At 35.4% G+C, this 23,384-nt stretch overlaps 1 protein-coding gene across 2 annotated transcripts in view; it reads left to right on the forward strand.

Annotated features, from left to right (window-relative positions):
- The window catches only part of TBC1D32 (TBC1 domain family member 32), a 74,376-nt gene extending 60,946 nt beyond the window's left edge, over positions 1–13,430 (forward strand). Inside the window, exons 29-34 of one of the 2 annotated variants that reach the window (XM_054279112.1) lie at positions 4,855–4,924; positions 5,725–5,840; positions 6,813–6,967; positions 8,390–8,530; positions 10,337–10,525; positions 12,769–13,430. In XM_054279112.1, coding sequence (XP_054135087.1) covers positions 4,855–4,924; positions 5,725–5,840; positions 6,813–6,967; positions 8,390–8,530; positions 10,337–10,525; positions 12,769–12,888 — 791 coding nt within the window. In that variant the 3' untranslated portion in view covers positions 12,889–13,430. The remainder of the gene's footprint in view (positions 1–4,854; positions 4,925–5,724; positions 5,841–6,812; positions 6,968–8,389; positions 8,531–10,336; positions 10,526–12,768) is intronic. The other variant, XM_054279113.1, reaches the window with a different exon arrangement.
- Positions 13,431–23,384: the final 9,954 nt, after the last annotated feature.

Here is a 23,384-nt window from a genome sequence, read left to right on the forward strand (position 1 = left end):
AAATTTTTGTGTTCAGCAGGTTTTTTTTCGGGAGCTCTGCTTTTGCAGATGACCTGGCAGTCGAATCCTCTGTTTCCACTGGACTTTGTCTCTGAAACAGCTGAAACAGCTCTGCCATTTACTGCCAAAGGGACAGTAACTCCGGGATGTCAGGTCTTGGCCATAAAACTCAAATGTCATGGTGTGTTTCTTCTCCTAGATAAGCCTAAGTTCTCTGACTCACTGACTCAGAGATTTCTCTGAAATCTCTAGGAGCTTTCTAGCATTTAATTAGCTCTTAATCTTCAGAGGGTCAGGTGTGTCAGGTAACAAACTGAGAAATTTTAAAAACACCAGGGGAAATGTATCAATATAGAGCTGTTGAGGAGGAGCAGCAAACGAGAAACACTGATTACAACCTGAAATTGTGCTGAAAGGGAAGGAGAAGGAAGGGAATTTTTCCATTCTTTCTGCATCATTTGATAAATTCATTTCTTCAAACTGTCCACCATTTGAAAGTGCTGTTGTCAGAAAGCATTTTACCCATTGCCAATTTAGGTAACTGGATGGAAAATGTGGTTCATTCTTAATGAAGCTGTTGCCAGAAACAGCTTGAGTGTTTGAGATGATCATTACATAAGTTGAAGTTCTAGATACCAGTATTCTGGCCTTGTATTGTTATGACGAGTACTGATGGCATAACAAATACTTCAGACAGTCAAACTAGAATTGTGCATAAGGTTACCTCTGAGAAGTCACCACCATTCTCCAGCAGTCACTCTTGGATCTTGTTTACATTGTCTCCAATCCCAGTTCAAATCCAACAAAAGTAATACTTCTCTTTGAAAAAGGATTATTGTATAGACATGTCTAACAATGAATGTGAGGTCAGACTGTCAGAAGTGTTCTAGATGAGTAGCCTGGTTGAAGGAAGTGACATCATGAAGAAACAGTAGCAAAATGGCAGAACAGATTATGGAGAAAAACTCATAAATTTTGCTCTGCCACAAGTCTAAATAATGTTTAAAATAGAAAACTTTCATAAGAACATCAAAATGAGAAAAGATAGTTACTGGCATAGCTTAAAGATTAGTATTGACTGCCTGGGTGTCTGCCAATGGACAGGGTTAGTATTTAGGTACCTGTTGAAGAGTAAGTGAAAACCTGTTGGTTTGTTAACAAAAATAATAAATCAAAGGAAAAAAATTATGAGTTCCATAATTTCAGTTTATATGGACAAAGCCATAGATTAGAAATCTGATAGCAAATATACCTATATACTTCTAAGTATTTTAAAGCATTTGTGAGAATCATGCAGGTGGCTCTGGCTGTCATGGTATTTTCAGCTGTTTGCAGAACCTTTACTTAAATATTTTCTTTGAATCAAAAGTCTTTTTCATCCATAGCAAGAAACCTAATCTTTCTTATTGTCACTGAAGTTAAAATTTAGCATCCATTAGTATATTCCAAAAATTATTTATATAGACATAAAACCATGTGGCCTGGGCACCAGGAACTGAAAGACCTATACCAATATTGTGAGTGACAGCTTTAGTAATATTTTTTACTTAAGACAAAAGGGAAGCCAGTTGTGGCTTTGGTGTAACAGCACTTTAAACAGGGAAATAAATTAAATATTATCCAAAGACCATACAAGTTACATGACATATGCTGTAAAGCTGTTTCAGCTTAGCATCCTGTCATTTCAGTATGAATGCTATGTAGCCCATTTTCTGAATTAACCACAGAAAAGCTTTGTCATGGTAAGAGGAAAAATTAGTAAGAAAGCAATCCTTAATATAAATTGTAAACTTAATTGAAGTGTAAGTTGATCAGAAAGAATGCCATAGGACTATGCATGTCAGTTTAATTTATGCCGGAGTGCTTATAGCTATAGACTGAGTTTAATAATTTAAAAAATCATGCCTCATGGGAGTCTCTTTTTGTGCTCCTGAATGCCACAAAACATTTTGAAAAGTGCTGCCCATTGAGGTGCTTTCTAAGAATTTTCTTAAATTGTAAATCCTAGAGAATTTCGATATCCTTCAAGATACCAGTTTAATTTTGGCTTATGTTTTACAGTGTTTTTCATTTTTAAAGAAAAAAAGTGTGAAATATCTGTTCAGCATAGATTATTTTGCTTTAAGATAAATAAAAAGGAAGCTGCCAAAATATGTTGTTCATTCAATTTGATAATAGCCAGAGTGCTGTATCATATTATTAATTCACAGTTCAGAGAGGTGGTCTGGCCTTTGACGATGAATGGCATTCTTATTTAGAGAATTGATTTTTCTCTATGCCTTTTTGTTATGAAGCCTTTTGTGTTTCAAGACAGTTATATCAGGTGTATTGAAAAATATTTGTCAAAGCATTTTTGTATAAAATTAACTCAGTGCATTAAATCAGATATATGGACATCATCACAATAGTACAGTCCAACAAGAAAGCTTTTTGTCCATGGATTGCAACATTCCACTTGTTTTTCATAGCATTTTTCTAAGTTTAATGGAGCATTTAAGGTTTCTAGGTCCAGTTTTTAATCAGTGGAAAGTAGTCCTTTGTGTATTCTAAATGACTTTACAGTGTTCTTACGCCTAGTCTTCCCAGTTTGTTAAGTAATAAACAAAAGGCAAAATAAAAACTTTTGACCCAGGACAAAGAACTACAATTTTTGCATTAGGAGGGTACAGAGCTACGATTATGTGGAATACAGTGGTGTTTGAAAGCAAGAGGTTTTGCCTTGGTAAGGTACTGTGTGCTAGAGAATTATTATTCAGTCCAGACTTCAAGTTAGTTTTATCTTCCTTCACAATACAGAGAAAAATATAAAAGGAAGTGTGGTGGAAAAGAAAAGCCCTTTCCAGCCACTAAGAAATTGTTACAATAGAGAACAGAAGTCAATGAAAATCAGTGAATCAGTTGTGTTCTTTTAATGTTGATGGACAATGAGCATTCAGTACTTGCTGTAAACTGTTACAGGGCGGACACTGGGGTCACACAGTGGGCTGTGACAGCTTTTCTTTGTTACGCCCTTGCTGGACTGGGAAACCTGCATTGCCACCCACAAGAGGATCAACCTCAAAGTGGAAGCAGGACTGCAATGGAGCTTAGAGATCATTCCTGTCCTTGCCCTGTGCTGCCATTAAACTTGGTGGTGTTAGGACTGAATTAGTCATTAGCCACAGCCAGCTCATTTAAATTCCCCCTATTTCCTAGGATGTATGTATGCCTCTTGCCTTCCCACTTGCACACACAAACTTGAAAATATATTGACTTCATATGGCAATTGCAGCCTGAGTAAACAGGTAACTTGGAACAGGAGCTGTAAAAAGTTAAAAATGTTTCAGTAATCTCCGTGGGGTTTTAACTGAAATACTCTGTGAAGTTATATGTATTATTCCAAAGATTGTGCTGCTGGTATGCTATGCAAAAGATATTTGAACTTCTGTTCTTTGGATTGCAGAAAACCTCTCTGAATGTGTGTTTATTGTTTCAGTCCCATCAGATTATTAAGATAATTTTATTCAAAGAGCAGTTGATATTTGTTACATATAAATATATTGTCAAAGGTACAACATTAACTTCTCACAACGCTAACACAAATTATTGTTCTCTGAAAAATATAAAACAGAGTGGTGTTTTATTCTTGCCATACTTACTCTGCTGAATTTTATTGCTTCATTGTTGAGTGTATTTTGCTGTATTATTTTCTTCATAAAAATTTTGCGCTACTTCATCTGATATGAACAGATTGAATCTTATTTTTTTGGGTTTTGGTGGGTTTTTTTTTTGTTTTGTTTGTTTGTTTGTTTGTTTTCTCTTTGAGTCCTTTCTTCCCTGAACTTGTAACTATTTTATCTTTACCACCTTAGTCCCTGTTTATGTGGCAGGAACGTAGAGTCTTTACCTAAATGAATAGTCAGGGGATACTTCACTTTGATTTCTCTGTCTGAGGATATAGAAAAAATACATAAGAGGTTACTGTGTGATTTGTTTAATTAGATTTTTGCATTTATTGTTTACATGAAAATACTTTAACTTCTGCTGACGTATCTCTTATTTACATTTTAAACAAATGTTTTCAGTTAATAAGGGTTTTAATTTGTTTCATTTCTTTCTGGTTTTAAGCAGCACTTTCAAAGAAATATATTCAAGGTTTATTCCCTGAACTTTGTAACTCATAATATTATAAGACTGCAATTTTTATCTGTGATAGAGTTATCTTAGATGATAACATGTACCTGATAGGGAAAATGCCCATTTAAAATTCAATTTAGAATTTAAAATTTTGAGGAAATGCTACAGCAGTGGTTGCTTTAAATCCTTATTTATTAATTTTTTCTAGCTTGGATTTTTAATTTAAACAACTACGGAAAATGGGGTATATTTTACCATAGGAAAAAATGCATGTAAATATAGGATTTAATTAATTTATTAAATCTATCAGTTTTAAAGTTTTCTGTGATTCATATCAGAATAGAATTTTTGTTAATAAAGTTGGAATTACAGCTAGGAAATTTTAAGGCCTCTGGAATGGTAGAAAGTGGATCAGAATAGTATGCCTTTTCTGATTTCTAGGCCAGAAAGGATGAAGTTCTACTAAGATATGGGGCTGAAAAAGATGTTGCTTGCTGTAAATGTAATAATAACCATACGAGCCATGAAGATTTCCTTAAAACAAGGGTGATTTTCATTTTTAAAAAAACCTTGTGAAGAATGGAGATTTTTTGTCACTCCTTTCCAAACACTACCAAAATAATTTTGAATAGGGGACAGTTCTCCAGAGTTGATATTCATACACAGAAAGAACTTTACATTAGCATTCAGTTCAAATCATATTTCTTGTAACAGTTTATTTAATTTATTTTGTTTTAGCCATGGATGCAGATGTGAAGAAAGAAAACCTTTCATCTGTGCAGCAGCTTGGTGTTGAAATGACAGTCAGGTACATGGTATTAAAATATTTCCCTAGAGTATTTCTAGGATTTGTTTGATTTTCATGGAATGACTTTAATAATGCTTAATCCATCAACTCATTGCTTTATAGCATTTAATCTAAGATAAACTTTAAGAAAATGAATTCTAACTAGAATTGAAAAAGGTATTAGAACAGAATTAAATTATCTTTATAGTTTATGTATGTTATTATCCTCTATTTTTGTAAAGACTAATTGTAATGTGCTAGTAAGATTTACCATAAAATTGCATTATCCTGAATTATGTGTCTTTTCTTCCCTCGCATTACTTCTCTAAATGGTTGTGTTTAGCTAAGCTTAGTTATATGTCATTTAAACATTTTATTTGGCTGGGAATTTGCAGAGCTGTGATGAAGGAAAAGCTTAGATGTCTGTACTTCCACAGATTGCTATCTTTAGCATTATTGTTTGAATTCTGGTTATAATAATTACACACACAATAATTACATCGAATTCTAAATATTGTATGTGAAGAAACTGAGTTTTGTGTGATGGAGTACTTGCTCATCCCCAGCACTGTCTCTAAAACTGAACTAAAGGGAATTTGGGTGAGGATTTGTAACAATGAGCAGCAGGTGTTTGCTGTGTATCCTTTCTAGATAGAGCACAAGTTTTATTTAATGATCTATGTGTATATCTACAGCATAGTTTTAGTGATGAACAACTTTATGACAGCTTAACTTTTACAGGTTTATTAAATATGAGTTCTTCCTTTTTAGAAATTCAAAAAATATTAAAGAGGGTTTTTTTTTTACACTTTATGAAATAGATATGGAAAATACTTAAACTTGCTAAAAGAAGATGCTGAAAATGGGCTGTGTTTTGTGTTAAAGAATTGTGAGGAGTTTCTGAAACAACAGCAAAGAACTGTGGTATCTTCACTTTGTATCCTTTCCTGATGGTATAAGTTACATTGTCTAAAAATTTCAGTGGAATTTGAACTCCTGGTTTGTACTTTTAATAGAGGTGTAGGTGCGTTATGTTTATGGAAAGAAAAAGAAAATTAGAAGAGCACTTTTACTTTTAAATTTTATTAAGTTAAATGCATTCCCAATGCACTTAGGAAAATGTTCACCTTTTTGTTCCCATACTTTGTTAGAAGTGCAAATCACATTCACTTTTGTCATCAACTGTTTTGGAGTGGGATCACATCTTTGAATGTGATAAAGAGCCTGCAGCAATGCACCTTTGAACATTAGTGAGTATTTGTGGTACTCCCACAATACCAGCACTGTTAATGATACTGCCCATGTAGTGATAAGTGTGATAAGTGTAGTCAGATCAACAGCAGTGGTTAGACTTTTGGTTCTTTTGCAACTACCGTGGAACTTCCTGTAAAAAAAATTAAAACAGATAATAGCTTTTCAAGCAGCTTTGCTATATTATTCTCTGTTAAATTTGCATACCACTATTAAATTATACTTTCGGGTGTATGACTCAGAATGTGCTAAATCTCATTTTTAAGGCTTTTTACTTTTTTTTCCCCCCAATAATTTTAAGTCCTGTTTTATTCCTCAACTCTTCTCCTTTCTTGCACTTTACAAGCACACTCATTTTAGTGCAGAATTTTTTTGCATTTACTTGCTTTTTTGTTTACTTTTACTGATTTAGCTTGACTACATATGGACTGAAAAATTTTAGTATATGGGGAAAACAGCTTAAATTGTTTCTCTTAATTCAGTTTGAGAGACAACTGTGCCTTGATGCTGCCTTCTGTGCAGCTCTGTTCCCCTTGGCCATGCCTAACAACCCAGCTCCTGGCTCTGTGTGCAAGGACCTCGGAAGGAGGAGAGCTGTGGTTGCTGCAGGAGAGTGAGGAGGAGATCTCTGCCCAAGTTCCTTAACCTTCCTGTCCAGACTGCTTGCAGGAGCAATATGCTGGTTATGACTGGTTTGCATCTTCTGTCTTCCTCATAATGTCAGGGGACAGGGAGAGGACACTGATGTTTCTTCAGCAATTTTCATGTCTTCTTGCTTCAGCATTTCTCTGGCTACCAAGACTGCATTTATCTGTAAGAATTTATAACCTGTTTCTTTCTGAAATGCTCCTTTGAAAGTTTAAAAATGAGAGTTTATTAACCTCCTTAGTATTTTTTTTCATGGCAATTTTTTTGTTTGTTTGTTTAGTTTTCTAATGCATTATATTATCCCTAAGCCCCACTAGCTAAATATGTGACCCTGAAAAATTAATGGAAAAATGTAGATCTGATATTTGCTCAAATTTTTGTTTAAAAGGAGAGAAGTAGCAGGTGCAGTGAAGACAATGTTAATGAATTTTAAAGCTGGCAGTAAAACAAGCTTTGTTAGTGGCACTAAATTCTGTGTGAAGTCAGTGATACTGCTGAATGACCTTTTTTTTTTTTAATTATCAGATTCCAGTAAGAGAGCAAGTCTGTCAATCTGATTTTTGGGGTTTTTTTAGTGACAGTTTTGAAATTTACTTAATACATTTGAGTATATTCAGTAACTTTTAAAAATTATTACTGCACAAATACTGTATGATTGACAATTTTAAATTGTCAGTATCTGGATTGAGGTTGTAATATAGGAAGCATCATTTCTATCTTTCATTATTGGAGTTTTCAGCTATTTAAAATGAAACCCTTTGTACATTGTCATGTTTTGAACATAAACTCTAAACTGTAGTAGAGACTTCCAGAGAAATCTGAGATACAAAAAGCACAGATTAGATTCTGTGTTTCTTCTCCATGGAAGCTTCTGTAGCAATACCAAGTGATCTGTCTTGTCACTAGGAGGGGTAATGATATCGGTCCATTCAGCACTGAGTCTGGCCTGAGGTTGTTCCAACATAATGAAATTTGTGCTGAAATTTGCTTCACTTTGCTAGTGCTGAAAAACCACTGCTGCCAAGGATTCATTAGCTGGAACTGGGCATTGATATCCAGAGCCTTCCATAGTGATAAAACCTCTGCTCCTTTTGTGGTACATAATAGAATTTCGCTCACAGCCTCCACACATATGCAAAGATATGTGCACACAAAAAATAAGTTGAAATACCATGAAGTTTTACTCCACCACAAAGTGAAGGAAAAATATTCAGCAGAAATCAATCTTTTTTTTTTTAATTTCTATTCTCCTGTTTAAAATAGAACAACAGTTTCTCCATCCCTATTTTGACAATTAAACCCTGTATACAATAAGGAGCTAGACTACTAATGCACAGTAACAATCAGGATATATTCATTAACACTTTAGTTACCCACATGTTTTTCTTGATGGAAGTGCAACCTATTTTGTTTATCCTGTTTCCTGTCTCTAAAATAATCAGAATTACTTAGCTTACACATATAAAGGGTATATTTTTATATATTGTTCTCAGCAAGGCATTAAAAACCAACACATTTCTGTAGTCTGTAATCCTGTTCCTCAATTTCATTGTTGATGATGATGATGGTGGTGTTGTTGTTAACCAGATGCACCTGCCTGTTACAACAGTGGAATATGGCATCCATCCAGTCTATTTTTGCAGTGCTCACCACATTGAAATGTTGCTGAAAGCTGAGTTGCCCCTTGTCTGTTCAGCCTTCCGCCTGTCTGGTTTCACTCCATCCCAGGTAACCAATCAAAGTCTATTAAATGATCATCAACCTATTGACTTAAATCTGCAAAATCAAGAACACTGAGGAACTACTGGCCATTTTTTTTCTAAATGGCACTTGTGTGGTTATAAAACTGAGGGTAAGAGATAAAAACACATAGCGACTTATCTGAGTATCTGAAAATAGAAAGTGACTGACTCATAGAATAATACCAGTGTATGGGAGCTTATGACCTTTTATTACATGTTCATGAGGAAAAAATGATAAAAATAATATATAATAAATCCTTAGATTTAGCATTTAAACAAAATACCTTATTCCCCGGAATAATTATCTAAATCTTCCATAGGAGAGAAATGGGTAATTTGCAGTAATTATATACTAGGAAGCAGTTCCTGTGATATTAGAGAAAAAATAATTTTTTATGAGCTACTATAACTATTGCAATCAGGTATCACACTGTTCTTTCATATTAAAGAAGTGTTACAATAGCAGAATAATTATCTATAACACCAGCTTTCATTTTGCCTACTTACAACAATTGTTTGGTTGTATTGAAAGCTATGGATGAAGTATTGTTTGTAAAGATTGCAATCATGATGAAGGGTAAAGAACTCTGTGCAGTGAGTTAGATTGTCCATGCAAAGGACATCTTGCCAGAATGAGAAAGTGTATTGCTGTGCCAAGGCAAGAAAAATATTTTTCATCCTATGCCTTCAAAATTCCTTTTTGGTGCAAGATTTGCAGATAAAGAGACTCTCTAATGGGGCAGATGCCAGTGTGGTACAAACATTGCTTAAAGTAGCCATCTTGGGGTTTGGTTTTTTCATGAGAAAAGAGTGGCAGATGAAGGAATTTATCTCAGCATAGGAATAAGGTGCTTGCAATAAGGTTCCCGTTTTAGGATGAAGAAAATACAAGGGGACAGTCACTCCTTCAGCTATTCTTGTGCAAGTTATACTATTTCATTTTTTAAATTGTGTGCACTCAGTAGTACACTAGATACTGTTCTAAACTGCTAATAATGATTTTTTTTCATTTATTTAATGAGCTACTGAAATACCACTTGTGGGTACCACTGTATCTTCTCTGTGACACTGCAGTTTTACTGCAGCATTAAAAACAAACTCTGAACTGTAGAAACAATTCTGATATATTTAAGTGATTGTGTGCCTCAATAAATACCTCCAAACAGATTTACTGCCAGACTGTGGTTGTCATCTAATTGGAATTGTGGTAATTCTGCTGCATATTTTTAAACACTTTAAGGAATGATTAGCAGAAGATTTGTGGTCTAGAACCAAATGAAATGTTCATTATACCTCTTAATACATTGTAATTTAGATCAGGGCAAAGGAGTCACTGTGTTCATACTCACTTCATTAAATGAAAATGTATTTTAGGGGAGGACCTAATGTTCATTTATAATGCATATAACTACTTTAATTGAAAGGAAAACCCATGTTGAACATGTCTTCATCACTGTCATTACCCTTTAGGACACATTTAAAACAAAATCTTGAAAAAAATCACTTTTTCATTGGGCTTTGAGTCTCAACCTCAGGAGGCGCTGGAATACATTCATACAAGTGAGCTGCATGGATACAGGCTGTAATGTTTAGTCTAACTCACTAGGAGTCTGTTCAAAGGCTGTGCGTTAAAAATGAATCTTGGCATCTTTTGTACTTTATCCCTTTATTTTCATAGCTTGGGGTAATGTTACAGAGAAAAGGTTCTGTAGTATAGAAAAGAGATAAAGCTGATTAATTATGACTGAATGTATAGAATTATTTAATGATATGTCATTTTATTCTCATCTAGATCTGTCTGCAATGGATAACTCAGTGTTTCTGGAATTACATGGATTGGAGTGAGATCTGTCACTACATTGCCATATGTATTTTCCTTGGTCCTGATTATCAGATATATGTATGTATTTCTCTGTTCAGACACCTACAGCAAGACATCCTGAAGCACGCAGAAGCCCGAGATCTTCAGGTTTTTCTGAAAGTAAGGGTTTCCTAATTTTTCAACTGAGGAGAAACAAAGCTCTGAATTCTCAGGATATATACATTACTTAATCTGAAACTTTTTCTGAATTTCAATTAGTCATTTTAAACAAGTGAAATAGTACTTTAATTTTATTTCTTCCCTAGCAGAAAATTGTGTATAGTATTTTCCAGAAACTAGTTTTCCTGCATTTTTTACTGAGCAATTTCATTCATGAGCAAAGAAAATAGGCGCATTAACTTGGGAGAGCATTTGACTCAGTTCTGTATATGTGGGCACAATCTCACTGAACGAGATGCTCTCCAGAAAGGTGGGTTTGCACAGTTGTCTCTTGCTGAAGCTTGTAGAGATGTGGCACAAAGCTGATCAAGGTGGTAGTTTGAAGAAATGCCAATTACCATGCAACCAGCCTCGCAATTTCATATTCTTTCCCAATTATAAATTATGCTTGGGGTTTTTTGCAGGGTGCATAACTGTAGCTGCAGTCATAAATTGATACGGTATCTTACTCTTCTTTACAGGGATATTTTTGTCTTTTTTGCTAGTTTTTTTTCACCTGTCAAAATTTTTTTGCAAACTAGATATCTGCATCTTAGTCTGTCTCAAGAATAATAGTTTTCTGACTAGTTTGCCTCCAACTAACATGTGGTTAAATATGGAAAAGTATCTCAGCCCAATCAGCTTCCTTGAAAATGTTTGCTACACAGTCTAATGACTGTATTGTTTTGTTTTCCCTGGTTTTGGACAAAGTGTCTTAAAAGCTGAATCTTGATGGCATTGTTGGATTGAATATGTAAAATACAAAAGAAAGAAATTGTACATTGCCACATGCAGTATAAACAGACTAAAGATTTGGCGTGGTACTGTTTAATTAATGAGAAAAGAATGTAAATTAATGCAGTACTGGAACATCTGCAATTTATTGAGTGACCAGTGCAGAAAAAATGAGCATACTTAACTTGAACTCCTGCTATTGATAAGTCTTAATTAATTGAAACAAAAAAAAACAATTTAACTGTAGAATGGTTTGGGTTGGAAGGAACCTTAAACATCATCTAGTTCTAATCCATCTTCCACTACACCATTGAGCCTGGCCTTGAATACTACCACAACTTCATTTCAGTGCCTCAGCATCCTCACAGTAAAGCTCTTCCTCACACCAAATCTAAACCTACCCTCTTTGAGTCTGAAGCCGTTCCCCTTGTTCTGTCACTACATGCCATGTAATTCCAGATATATGTGTGTGTATATATATAGTTTTATATTCCACTGTAGTCAGCTTTCTCACAGTGCATAAGGAGCAACTTGGAAGCTAAAATCTTACTTTTGCTTTGCTTCTGTGTAGAGGAGAAGAAATATAAAGACTATTTTGAATTCCTGTTCAGATGCCAAAGTGCAGTTTTCCAAGCCTGAGTAGATGTTCTCAGGAGAATTCTACTTAGCAGAGATTCACAGTTAATACACCAGAGGTACAGCTTATGTCCACAGAGACTGGCTCCAGAGAGTTTTTTGCAGCACAGGCTGCCAACAGTGGTAATAACGATTAGTAGATGATGAGTACATAACAGGAACAAATTAACCCTTTTTACACTTAACCATTCTTCAGTATCCTGTGTTCTGTGGGGCATCCTCCTTATCCCTCCAATATAGTAGCCATGAGCAGGAACATTATCTGTTTGTTTTCTGAGGGCACTTCCTTTTACTCTGTGTTTTGGAATAAGTAAGAATTATTCACTTTTAGAAGTGCAGAACAGTTTATTCTGGTTTTATTTAAGCACTTCATGAAAATATTGTTTTATCATTGATTTAAAAAAATCCTCATCTCCTGTTTTTCTTTACAATCTAGCTGGATATAAAAGCCAACCATAAACTTATACCATGTGCTGGTGTAGGAGTCTTCTTTCAAAAGAATATTTTAGTACCTGGCTTTCCCTTCTTAAAGCTTACTTTCATTTCCTTAAAAATCTTCAATGAAATGTTCTCCAGAAATTAGATAAACAACATCCCAGTGAAATTAAATTCTCTGATACCAAGTGTGTAATTAGAAAAAAAAAAAGAACTGCCTGGAAGCAGATATTGCCAAATCTGTATTTCTAAATAAAACATAATGAAATCTATTTTAAACAGCCAGGCTCTGACAATCAGAAAAAAATTAGTTATCTTTAGAAGCTTGGAATTCATTAAATTGAAGTTGTACATTTTTTTCCCTAGCTAATAAATGCTTTCTCTGTGTATCTGTGCAGGAGGAAGCACTGCATGGATTTCGAGTGAGTGATTATTTAGAGTACATGGAAAGCTTGGAGGAGCTCTACAGACCAATGCTGCTGAAAAACATGAAAAATATAAGAACACAGAACACATAGATGAAGCAAACAAGCACTTTATTTTACAGTTGTGTTTACATCCTTTAAAAGGATGCTGATTGATACCTCAGTCTCACCTAAAATCAGCCAGGCTGTTGAAATGTACATACTGTAAAATAAATAAGAAGTGTTTTCAGAATATAGTTTTTCAATAAGACATAGCCTACTTTTGATAACCCGATTTTACCAGACAGGTTATGTGCACAGCCTCATTTTCAGTTAGCAGAAGGCAGCCACCTGTAGGATGCTGAAGTTTCTTCTTATAAAGCCTTGACCCTGTTCTCAACTCATTCTCTCTTTGTCATCTCCTTATAGCACTGTCCTAAAGCCTTCAAATTTTGCTTGGATCTGACAAAGGGATTTTTTTCTTTAGAAACAACTGCTATTGTGTATTCATGTGCAAGAAAAGTCAATAAATGGAAACCAAACTCTCTGTTCCAACTTTGTGGAAATATTGAGAAAATGGGATGTTTGAATACATGCAATGAAAAAAGACTTGATATTCCTGTCTTTAAAAAAACCCAAATAAATAGTTTTATGTAACAAAGCATTATTAACCTTTGTTGTGAATGAAATTAGAATCTTTATTATTTGGCTAAAGAAGAGGGGAAAATACTATGTTTTGTCAACACATACAATAAAACTTTTTTACAGAATGTCCATAATCTCAAAATATTTTGATTATAAATTAATGTTACAGTGTTTTGGAAGTCCAACGGAAACCACAAATGTTGAATTTAAATTTATCAAATATTGTTAGCACATTCCTGGGAGAAAAACTAAAGATTACTGCAAAGTTCCTGAAAAACAACTTTGCTAGATAAAATGGTTATATATACACTAACTGAGCCCATACTCAAATTCAAATTATAAAACACATTAGAACCTGCTGTGAAATTTCTGAAATTATATGCAACCTAAGAGTGAACATTGACAAAGGTTTTGCCACTAATTTCTACTTTCCTGACTGTGCATTTCATAAGTTCACAAGTTTAGTTTTTTTTCCTGTCTAGCCAAGATATGTTTTAAAAACTTTTGCAATTTTGTGAACTGTGTTAGCTCACCTACATTAATAAAAGAGGCTGGCAAGTATGAGAAAGGAGTTATGACAAGAACTGATAGAACCAAGTGCTTGCCTGACACTGAGGCCATTGAATGCTATGACTTACATGGTATATATTCTTTTAACCTTAATAGCAGTTTCTCTATTCTTAAATAACCTTATTTAGGCATATATCTCAAACCAAGAAACAACAAATAACAAATATCCAGGTGGTGAATAACACTTGAACACTAATATATACATATTTCTAGACAGACCATGGGTGATAAATATCCATTATGAAGTAAGTCATCAGTTCCTTTAGCAGCAGCAGAAATTTTTCAGGAAAATAGGCCTTTGTGATAGATATATAAGTAACCTAGGAACTCTTGTCATATCAATAGCTGTCATTTTGTATTCCTTGTCCCCCAACAAAAGAGAGAGAGGTACTGCAGAGCTGACCTTTAATAGTAATACCATTCATCACTATTGCATCAAATTAATCCAAAGAGATCCAGTATGCAATAACCAGAAAGGAAAGGCAGATACAAATAGCAGAAAGCAAACAGCCTGACTACCAAGCAGTGCTACTGATAAAAGCAATTTTTGCATTTCCAGCAATTCAATCGACTTCAGTTTTGCCATCTGCAAAACAGCTGCATTTTCATACAGTGTGTATATGCTGAGATGATTAATTAGAGCACATCCATAAAATAGTTAATGCATGAAAATCTTACATAAATGCTAAATCTTAATACCTGGTAATAATTTAAAATTCCATTGTGCCCTATGACAGAAACAGGACCTTGACACCTATTACAAGTAGACTGAAATAAAGCTTGAAGTGATGAGGAAACCAATGGCATCTTCTTTAAATCAATAACAGTGTGAAAACAAATGACCATTTTAGCAACAGATACCTGAAGACATGCTCACACGCTGTATTACCTTGAGTCTGAAGACTGCCTTATACAGCTTTGCTGGAATATATATACAAATTTCTCCTTTCAGTTCCCTATTTTCTTTCAGGGAGCTATTCTACTGAGATGTAGACAGTTTCTATCTCAAAATCTATTTGTATTTTTCTGGTTTCCTCCTCCAGATGCTTCTTCCTTGCTTTCCATCATGATTGTATTTACCTCTGTCAGGCTTTTTCTCTCTTTTGTTTTCAGCTGTCTCATTGTTCCCAATCCCCAGTGACAACCCAAGCACTAAAGGATAAGAAGTATTTCCTTCCTTGTACCTAAAATGTGTAACTAAACTTAATTTAAAATAAACATAATGGTGCAAAACCCCCAAAACAAGACACTAAATAAATCCTCAACTTGGAAATCTGAGGAGGCGGTAGTAGGAAGACATGATCTTCCCAAATATGCTGTCAGCAGTCGTGACCCAGGCTCCTACTGGAGGAAACTGAGCTCTGCTGCATCTGCCTGTCTGTCCTATTCCTCTGACCATCAGCTGGGATGCCATGCTGGATAGAAATGTCTGCATTGTTTCTAAAAGATATGTCATGTCCAAACTACCTCCTTTAGTCTCTGCAGCATGAGCCAGCCTTTTGGGATAAAAACCAGTAATATCCAAAAATACTTTCCAACTCGTCATCTCTGCCAATTTATTTTTTTTTTAATGACAGTTCTGCAGGTAGAAAGTTTCTCCATTACAATATATAATGTTCACACAACAAGAGAAATACTGACAGTGAAAGCAACTTTGAAATAAAATATTTTAGATGTGGTAGGAAAAAAAATATATCAGTGGTAAATAGTTGGACTCAAAAGTCTGGGTTTGAGTGTTTTAATAGGTACAGCTCAATCACTAGGACAACAGATAAAAAGTCTCTGCTTTTCTAAACCATTTTGTGTTGTCTTAAAATGCTTTTTAGCAAATCCATAGCAATTGTCCATAGATTCAAGAATAGGTGGTAATTTCAGCATACATTTTCCCTCTCAAATTATAATATCTACCTATATATCACATTGGACTAGAACAGAAGATAAATTTTTACCTAATTTGAGCAGATAAAAATTAAAAACTAGTTCGAAATGTAACAGTGTATTTGTGCCAGGAGAAGTAACTATCATTTATTTCCCACAAGGAAGTCATTTCGAGAGCTGCAGTGTTTGTACTGTTTCTGCAAGTCTATGGGCTATATTTATGACACTTCTTCTGGCATTTTGTTTATTAACTGATCATACATAAGTAGACAGAGATATGACTCTTCCAAGCTAGATTACTTAAGGCAGTTTCCAGTAATTTAAAATGAGATTTCCATTTAGACAGATCCTGTCTTTTTAGAGTTCATTTTTATTCAACATCTAAGCTAAAGGAGAACAATTCTTTACATTTCAGATCATGACTAAGTTACCAGTTTTACTACTTCACCTAGCAAGAACTGATTCAAAAAGTTTTGTATACTCATCAGTGTATAGGGAAAAAATATCTTCCCTGTTCCTTTGACACCAAAACACCAGTAAATTAAAAAATCCCCACAGCTCCAGAGCATAATGTTGCTGGATTCTGTTTCATCACAAAAAACAGAAGGCCTTAAAGCATACTATACAGAGCAGTGGTGCATAGGGAGGTTTCAACATGGTTTGAAAAATTAGTTTAGATGGTGTTAAATCAGGAACTGACACCTGACTAATATTTCATATGGTCAGTTTCCTGTTCAGAAATAGAACAAGACAAGGAGAATACATGAAATTCACTTAAAATGATGAATGAAGAAAGAAAGCTTTTTTGGAGCACATTTTTAAGAAAACAAACACCACAGGAATAAAAACTCCAAGGGAAAGTAACCATTTAAATTAGTGTGTACTCTCTCAAAAGATTTCATCTGCTCTTGGTATTTTCTCTGCTCTAACTGAAAGCCTGTCATGGAATGAGATTCATCCATGTTGTGGGAATTAACTTTAAAATTTGACTCAGCTTTTAAAATGCTGCTTTAGTTTTAACACAGGCATTCACAAGCACAACAATCCAATTAAGCTTCCGTCTCCTCAAAATTTTTGATGGCTTAGACAGGATTTTTTTTTTTTTAGTTATCCAGGCTATTGCCACACTATTTTCATTTAGAAGGCATATTTACGAGTAGTTTTTTCAGATACAACTTTTCTTGATTTGTAAAACCCACTGTTGTAAACAATGCCATAATGTGTATACTGTCACAATTTCTGTAATGGATTTTCTAGGCAAAGATTTCTTCTCCAAAAAAGCTTATTTCCCATGTTGATCCAGGAGGGTGTTTGGTTACACTGCCATTTTCCTCTAGCTCTAAATCAGCAGAGAAAAGCTTCCTGCTAGAAAATAGGAAACCAAAGTTTGGAACAAATACAATTTTGGCAAGGAATTCCTTCTGAGGGAAACTATAGACCCATGAAGCCAGTTAGACCATCTGTCTAAATCACTTTGGAGTCATTCAGATATTTGTAGGAAATTAATTTTTTACAGAATCTGGAAATGAGAGGAAACCATGGTCTCTAGATATCCCAAGCCTTTCGGACTCCCATGAAAATTAAATTTGATGAATTTTCAGCCAAGTCACTTGGAGCCATGCAACTTTTTCCCTTAGGGAAACTAATTTTATATTCTGAATAATTGCCTTGACCTTCAACATGCAGTTGACTTGAAGCTTCCAGAACATCCTGAGCTGAAGAAGTGGGAGAATTTTCAGTGCAGTGTTTAACAACCATTGTTCTGGTTTTTTTCTGCAACACTGCTGCAGCTACCACTCTGGCTATTCTTGGTGCCAGCTGTTTCACACAGCTATGGACAACATCATGCAACTAACTAACACACTGTGCCAAGGAAAAAAGGGATATCTTCCACCCCGAGTCAGCTACTCATCCTCTCTGGTGAATAATAATGAGGCACTTTGCCTCAACAGAATTTTGACAACAGATTTCATCAAATATTTTCCAAAAGCACAGTGATTATTTTCAGAGTGGCAAATCCTTGTAAGTGTCTCTCATTAAAAAAATTAGTCCATCTCACCATCAGCACTGCCCCCCAAAATTGCAGGGAACTATTTAAAACATAATGTTCATTATAGAAAAATGGTAATACAGAACTCCTGGAACATGCTGTTTCAGGCAGCTAAAACAATCTTAATAAACTGCTACCTTCTGTAATCCCTGCCTGAGCAATTAGTAGTCTCACTGCTTGCACCACTGATTCCTATCAGATGTTTCCACTAGCTGCTTTATATAATTAAAACAGCAGAAGTATATAATTTTATTTTGTGAGGGTTGTTTTCTAGATGCTCAGATGGGGTGTGGAAGCCCCATCAGGGTTGCAAGGTGAACCTGTAACATGAATAATAGTGTGCACATGGAAAAATGTCTCCTCCACTCGTGTCACAAGCACTAAACTGTTGTTTGTTACAGTAGAGAAGATGAAAGCGTCAAAATCCCAAAGTAAGAATAGTTTGTTTCTCCCAATATGAACTTATTTCTCCTATAAATTTCAGCCACTGAAGAAGTTTTAAAGGTTTAAAGAAATACATTAACATTCTGTATGGTACATTACGGTCTGGATTGTGAGCAGCCAGTTTGACTTGACTTTGAAGAACAGAGGAGGTAAATGTCAGAACTGGTCTTCCAAATGACCCTTTCAGAAGATAAAAATGGACCAGAAACTTGGAAGAAACCCAAATGTTATTTATGATTCTAACTAAGTGTCCTGGTTTAGGGCAAATTTAGGGAGGAAATCTCTGAAGGAGTTCCTCTAGAAAGCAAATTCAAGCAGCCCCTCCGCCCACCCAGTTTCGGAGACAAAAATATCCTTAGAGAAAACTGGAAAAAATCCCTGTTTATTTAACAAGTAAAATACTCACAAAACAAGGAAAAATGAGTAATATTAAACAATGGAACTTCTCTGAGTGTTGTCTGTGTTTTCCATCCAGAGGTGGTTTGAACAGTTACAAGAAAATGAAAAGCCACAGTCCAGGGAACTTCTGTGCCTCAGCTAGCTAACAAAAACTAACTAAAAAGCAGAGGAGAGCTTTCTCCCACTGTTCATCCATGCTGCAGAAAACAGAGTCTGTGAGAAGGAAAGCTGAAGGTCTCCATCTCTGTGTTTTTGAATACAACCACCTCAGACATTCCACTACTTCTCCTTCTTCCCCTCTTCGCTCTCAGATCTAGTTTTAAAGGTGAAAAAAACTAATTTCTGGGCTAAATGGACAAATAGGGATACCAATTCAGCATTATACAGTCACACCAGACACTAAGAAAACAAGCTCAGCACCTATAATAAAACAAGAGTCTTTCTTCAGGAAAAACCCTGGCAAGACTCACAGCACCTTTTCTTTGGCACATAGTTTTTATTTCGGCTTGCTGATTGAACTGTCCTTTTCCTCCACTATACACCACAGCTACCAGTCTATCCCTAAGGCTCTTGTATACCCATGTCACCTACAGCTTTTTAAAAAACAACAGTGAAGTTACACAACAACTGCAAGGGTAGAAGATAAACTCATCTTAGGGGTACTTTGGGGTACAAACTGCAAAGAGGTACTAGAACAATTACTTGCAAATTCCAGATTGATGACAATACAGTCAACTCTGATTTTGGACTCTCACAATGCAGTTTTGGATCAGCCAAGGTTTTTTTTTTCAGCCTCTTTCAGCCTTTTCTCCAGCCTCTCTGACATTAACCACAGCCTCTTCACACAAGGGTTTGTTCAACTTGCTACACTTTAAAAGTTGCCACAGGTCCTAACAGAAATCTGTCTGAAAGCTTGTGATAAATTGAATACTCTGAGTGTTACTTAAAAGTATGAGCAGTATGGAGAACTCCACATATACGTCTTCAAATGTCTTTTGCCATGAAAGGGTTGTGCTTAGCTCGTCATTACACATCTCTCCTCATGGGTAGTGGCATGCAAATCAAGTTCTCCATGCTGCAAATCCAGAGCTGTACAATATGGAGAAGAATGCTTGGTTCCTCTCCACCTTAGCTCATGCAAGATCTTCAGGAAAGAGCCTTTTCCTTTGTATTTGTACCAGCAGTTTCTGTTGGAATTTCAAAAAAATTGAGGTCATGGGACAGAATATATGAAGAATTCCTTGAAATACAGTAGCAATTTCATGGTTTGTGCTTATGAAAAAAACATTGACAAAAAGTTATGTCCCTTGGTCTTTGTGCTGCTCACAAAGACAAAGGGACATAACTGCACATTATCACTGTAGCAAAACATTCAACTGTACTTCACTGGCCATATAGTAAAGGCCAATGTTGACACATTTTGGTTTTATTTAATCCTGATGACAAATTCACTAAGATTATATTATTTGCAAATTCTACCTCAAAAGTTTCATCTGTGAATAGAGAAAGCAATGCTAATACTTACAAAATCTTTTACACAAAAAAGGTAAATTAAGGAATTTAGGCTAGATATGATGGGTAAGTTAATATGTAGCTTCAGACATATTTAATCTGTCTGAAGAAATTAAAGCTTTGTATGTTCTGTTTGCAAATATAATTTTAGCATTGTAAACTCAGTGCACAAGCCAAAGCACTCAGTTTAAAACTATAACTTGGAAGAGTCCCTGCTTTTCTCTGTTGGCCTCAAACTAGCATCACATTAAGATACATCATTACCTATTGGGTAGTATTGGGAATTTTTTTAGAAATATCTTGCTTTTATTAACTCCAGAGCAACTGACCTAGTAAGATCCCAGTTTTTTGTTCTGATAGAGCTGAATGTAAGGTAAAGTTTCCAGCTGGGTATTAATATGTAGAGTGAGAGCTCATCAATTTCAGCAGAGCTTTGAGCAAACATACTTTGATCATTTGTGAGGTGACTGTGCAGTTTCATAGATTGCAATTATTATCAGTTAAAAGTTCAATTCTTTCCATAAAGTAATCAGCCAACAAAGATTAGCTCATTATGCAAATACAGGCAGTGAACACTGCATGCACAGTGGTGTAGCAAAGATGCACTGGCAGCAAGCTACTTAAGGTACAGAGAGAAACCAGAGCTTAAAACAGTAAATGTAATAATAAAAAACAATTAGAAGGAGCATAAAGATTAGGTCTGAGACTAAGAAATTAGAAAAGAAATAACTATCAAATTAGTATGCCAGCGTGAAGCTGGAAAGCAAGGCCCTTCATAAAATAATCAGAGCACAACAGAGACCATCTGAATTTAAAATTGCACTTTCGATGGATATGTAAGCATCATCTGCCTGGAACAACAATCAGCCCCTAGGGGTACATGAGCTCTTACCCTACAGTAGAATAGTGTTTTCTGTGCAATGCCTTTCTATGTTTGCACAACCATAAATTTCTTGACAGAACCCATTTTTTAAGAAGTAAAGTGTATTGACCTGAGGCAGTTCTTTTGAAATATCTTACAGTGAAAGCTCTCTATAAACACAGGGCCAATATTTAGAAAACTCTCCTTGCCTTACCCAAGATCAAGCTCTTCCTACCCTCCCAGTCTGGCTGTTCTGAAAGTGGTGGTAACTATACCAAGAGCAAATTTTCAAGCAAGAGTGATCAATTTTGAACTAGCATGTCTTTTCCCATATCCATGTCAGCCTAGCAAGTTCAAATCTTACAAAAAAACCTTCAAAATCTGAACACCTTCTTACAAAATGGAGAGCTCAAATAATTCCAGGTTTTTCAAGGAGAAAAAATAAATCTACTGGAAGTTCCAACTCTATACATTTGCTTAGATATTGTCATTCCAATAGCACTACAACAGATAGTAATTCTTGGAAACCAGCTTACAGAAACATACTTGCTTCAAAGTTTGGGGCAGCACTCAATTCCTGCCATCCAATTCCTTGTGTAAGCATTCAAATTCACATATGTACTCAAATCCTTCTGAAGGTATTGTTCATATCTTCAGAAGGATCAAAACCTTTAAAAATCATGTTTGGATATTCACACCAACCATGGGTGTGTGCCATAAAAATTTATTCACTTTTGCTTCACAGTATTTTGGTCACTCAGTTCAAATATACTGATCACTGATACATTACCATTGTTCACTGCTTTACAATGTGATCTTCTTCAGGCTTTGTCCACAAGCCACCAATAATCCATATCTCAACTGCTTTTTGGAAAGCAGGAAGCAATAATGGATTTTAATTAGCCATATGTAGTAGGAAAGCATTCATTGAGAAGACTGCTTTGTTTCTCACTCTCTTCAAATTGAGACTAACCCCATATCATTCTGCAAAGAGCTATTCATTTCTTTGTGAAGAGAGAATGCTCTTAAAGGGAATCTGTTCAGAAATGAAGAAATGCAGCATTTCACCTGGTCTATAGATGAAAGGTACAAAAGCTCTTAAGGAGCAAAGGCTGTTCATCAACGAGAAGGAGTTCAGGCTGGAAAAAAATTAATGCCCTTCACTAACAAAAATGTAGGGATTAAGCGCATGCACAGTTTGATTGAAAACACATTCCTTGCAGTATGTTAGACTGAAAGGGAAACACAAGTACTAGAACCTGATATAGATGAGAAATTTGCAAAAGAGGAATTACAGAGGAATTAATGACAAAATATTTTGGTTTCTCAAATTTGCAAGTAAACACTGAAAGTTAATTGGAGAAGGAAGAAGTGAAAGAACAAAACAAAAAAAAATCTTCAAACCACTACAAATAAATAAAAATGGGGCTAGATAGTAGTCTTTTGCTGATTAACTTCTAATAAGACTTAAAGTTTCAGTTCCACACAGCAGTCAAATGCCAATAGGTGAAATGCATTTATAATTTGTGATCTTGATAAAATTATGATACAGACCACTTCCCATAACACCGAAAGAATTAAGACCCAAATACCTAAGAGTATTTTGGCTAATTTTTCTTTGATATTTTAAGATTCACTGCTGTTGTCTGATATAACTCTGTAAACATTTCAGCCTGTGAAGCTTCAGGCAGGGAGATTGCCAAACCAAAGTCAAACTCTAAAATTTACACCTGGCCCTTCTATAATTCCTAGATCTATACCAAATAATACCTAAATCTTGGGTATAATCTCAGCCTGCCTGCCTGTGCACCAAAGAGGCCAGTAAAAGAAATTTATACCAGCTACTAGTGCTACATGTATAACATTTCAAAAGAATCTGTAAGGATCTGTTATTTCACAACCTGAGGCCTCTGTGTTTTACTAGGAACACTTCTTCAACTTCACTTCTTTCTGTACTGTTTGTTCACAGGACAGTGATCCTTATTTGTACTGCTTCCATGTACCTCGAGTCCAGTTTGCCCATGACACCAGAGCTGCAGCAGGCTCAGAAACAGCTGTGGATTAAAGCAGCAGAGATTAATGTGTTACAGGCCTGAGTTCTTCCACATAAGCACTGTAGCTAATGACCCACCCCAAATTATATCGGCACTTAGACAAACACTTATTTGCATAGCATTTCTGCTCGTTCTCTTTCTGCTTTATCTCCAGGAGCCAGGCAGGAGCACACAGGGCCACAGCTCTGTGAGGCCC

The sequence above is a fragment of the Melozone crissalis genome, unplaced genomic scaffold, assembly GCF_028551555.1.
Source record: "Melozone crissalis strain CALT ecotype California unplaced genomic scaffold, PUWL_Pcris_2 ptg000027l_1, whole genome shotgun sequence".
NCBI classification, from domain to species: domain Eukaryota; kingdom Metazoa; phylum Chordata; class Aves; order Passeriformes; family Passerellidae; genus Melozone; species Melozone crissalis.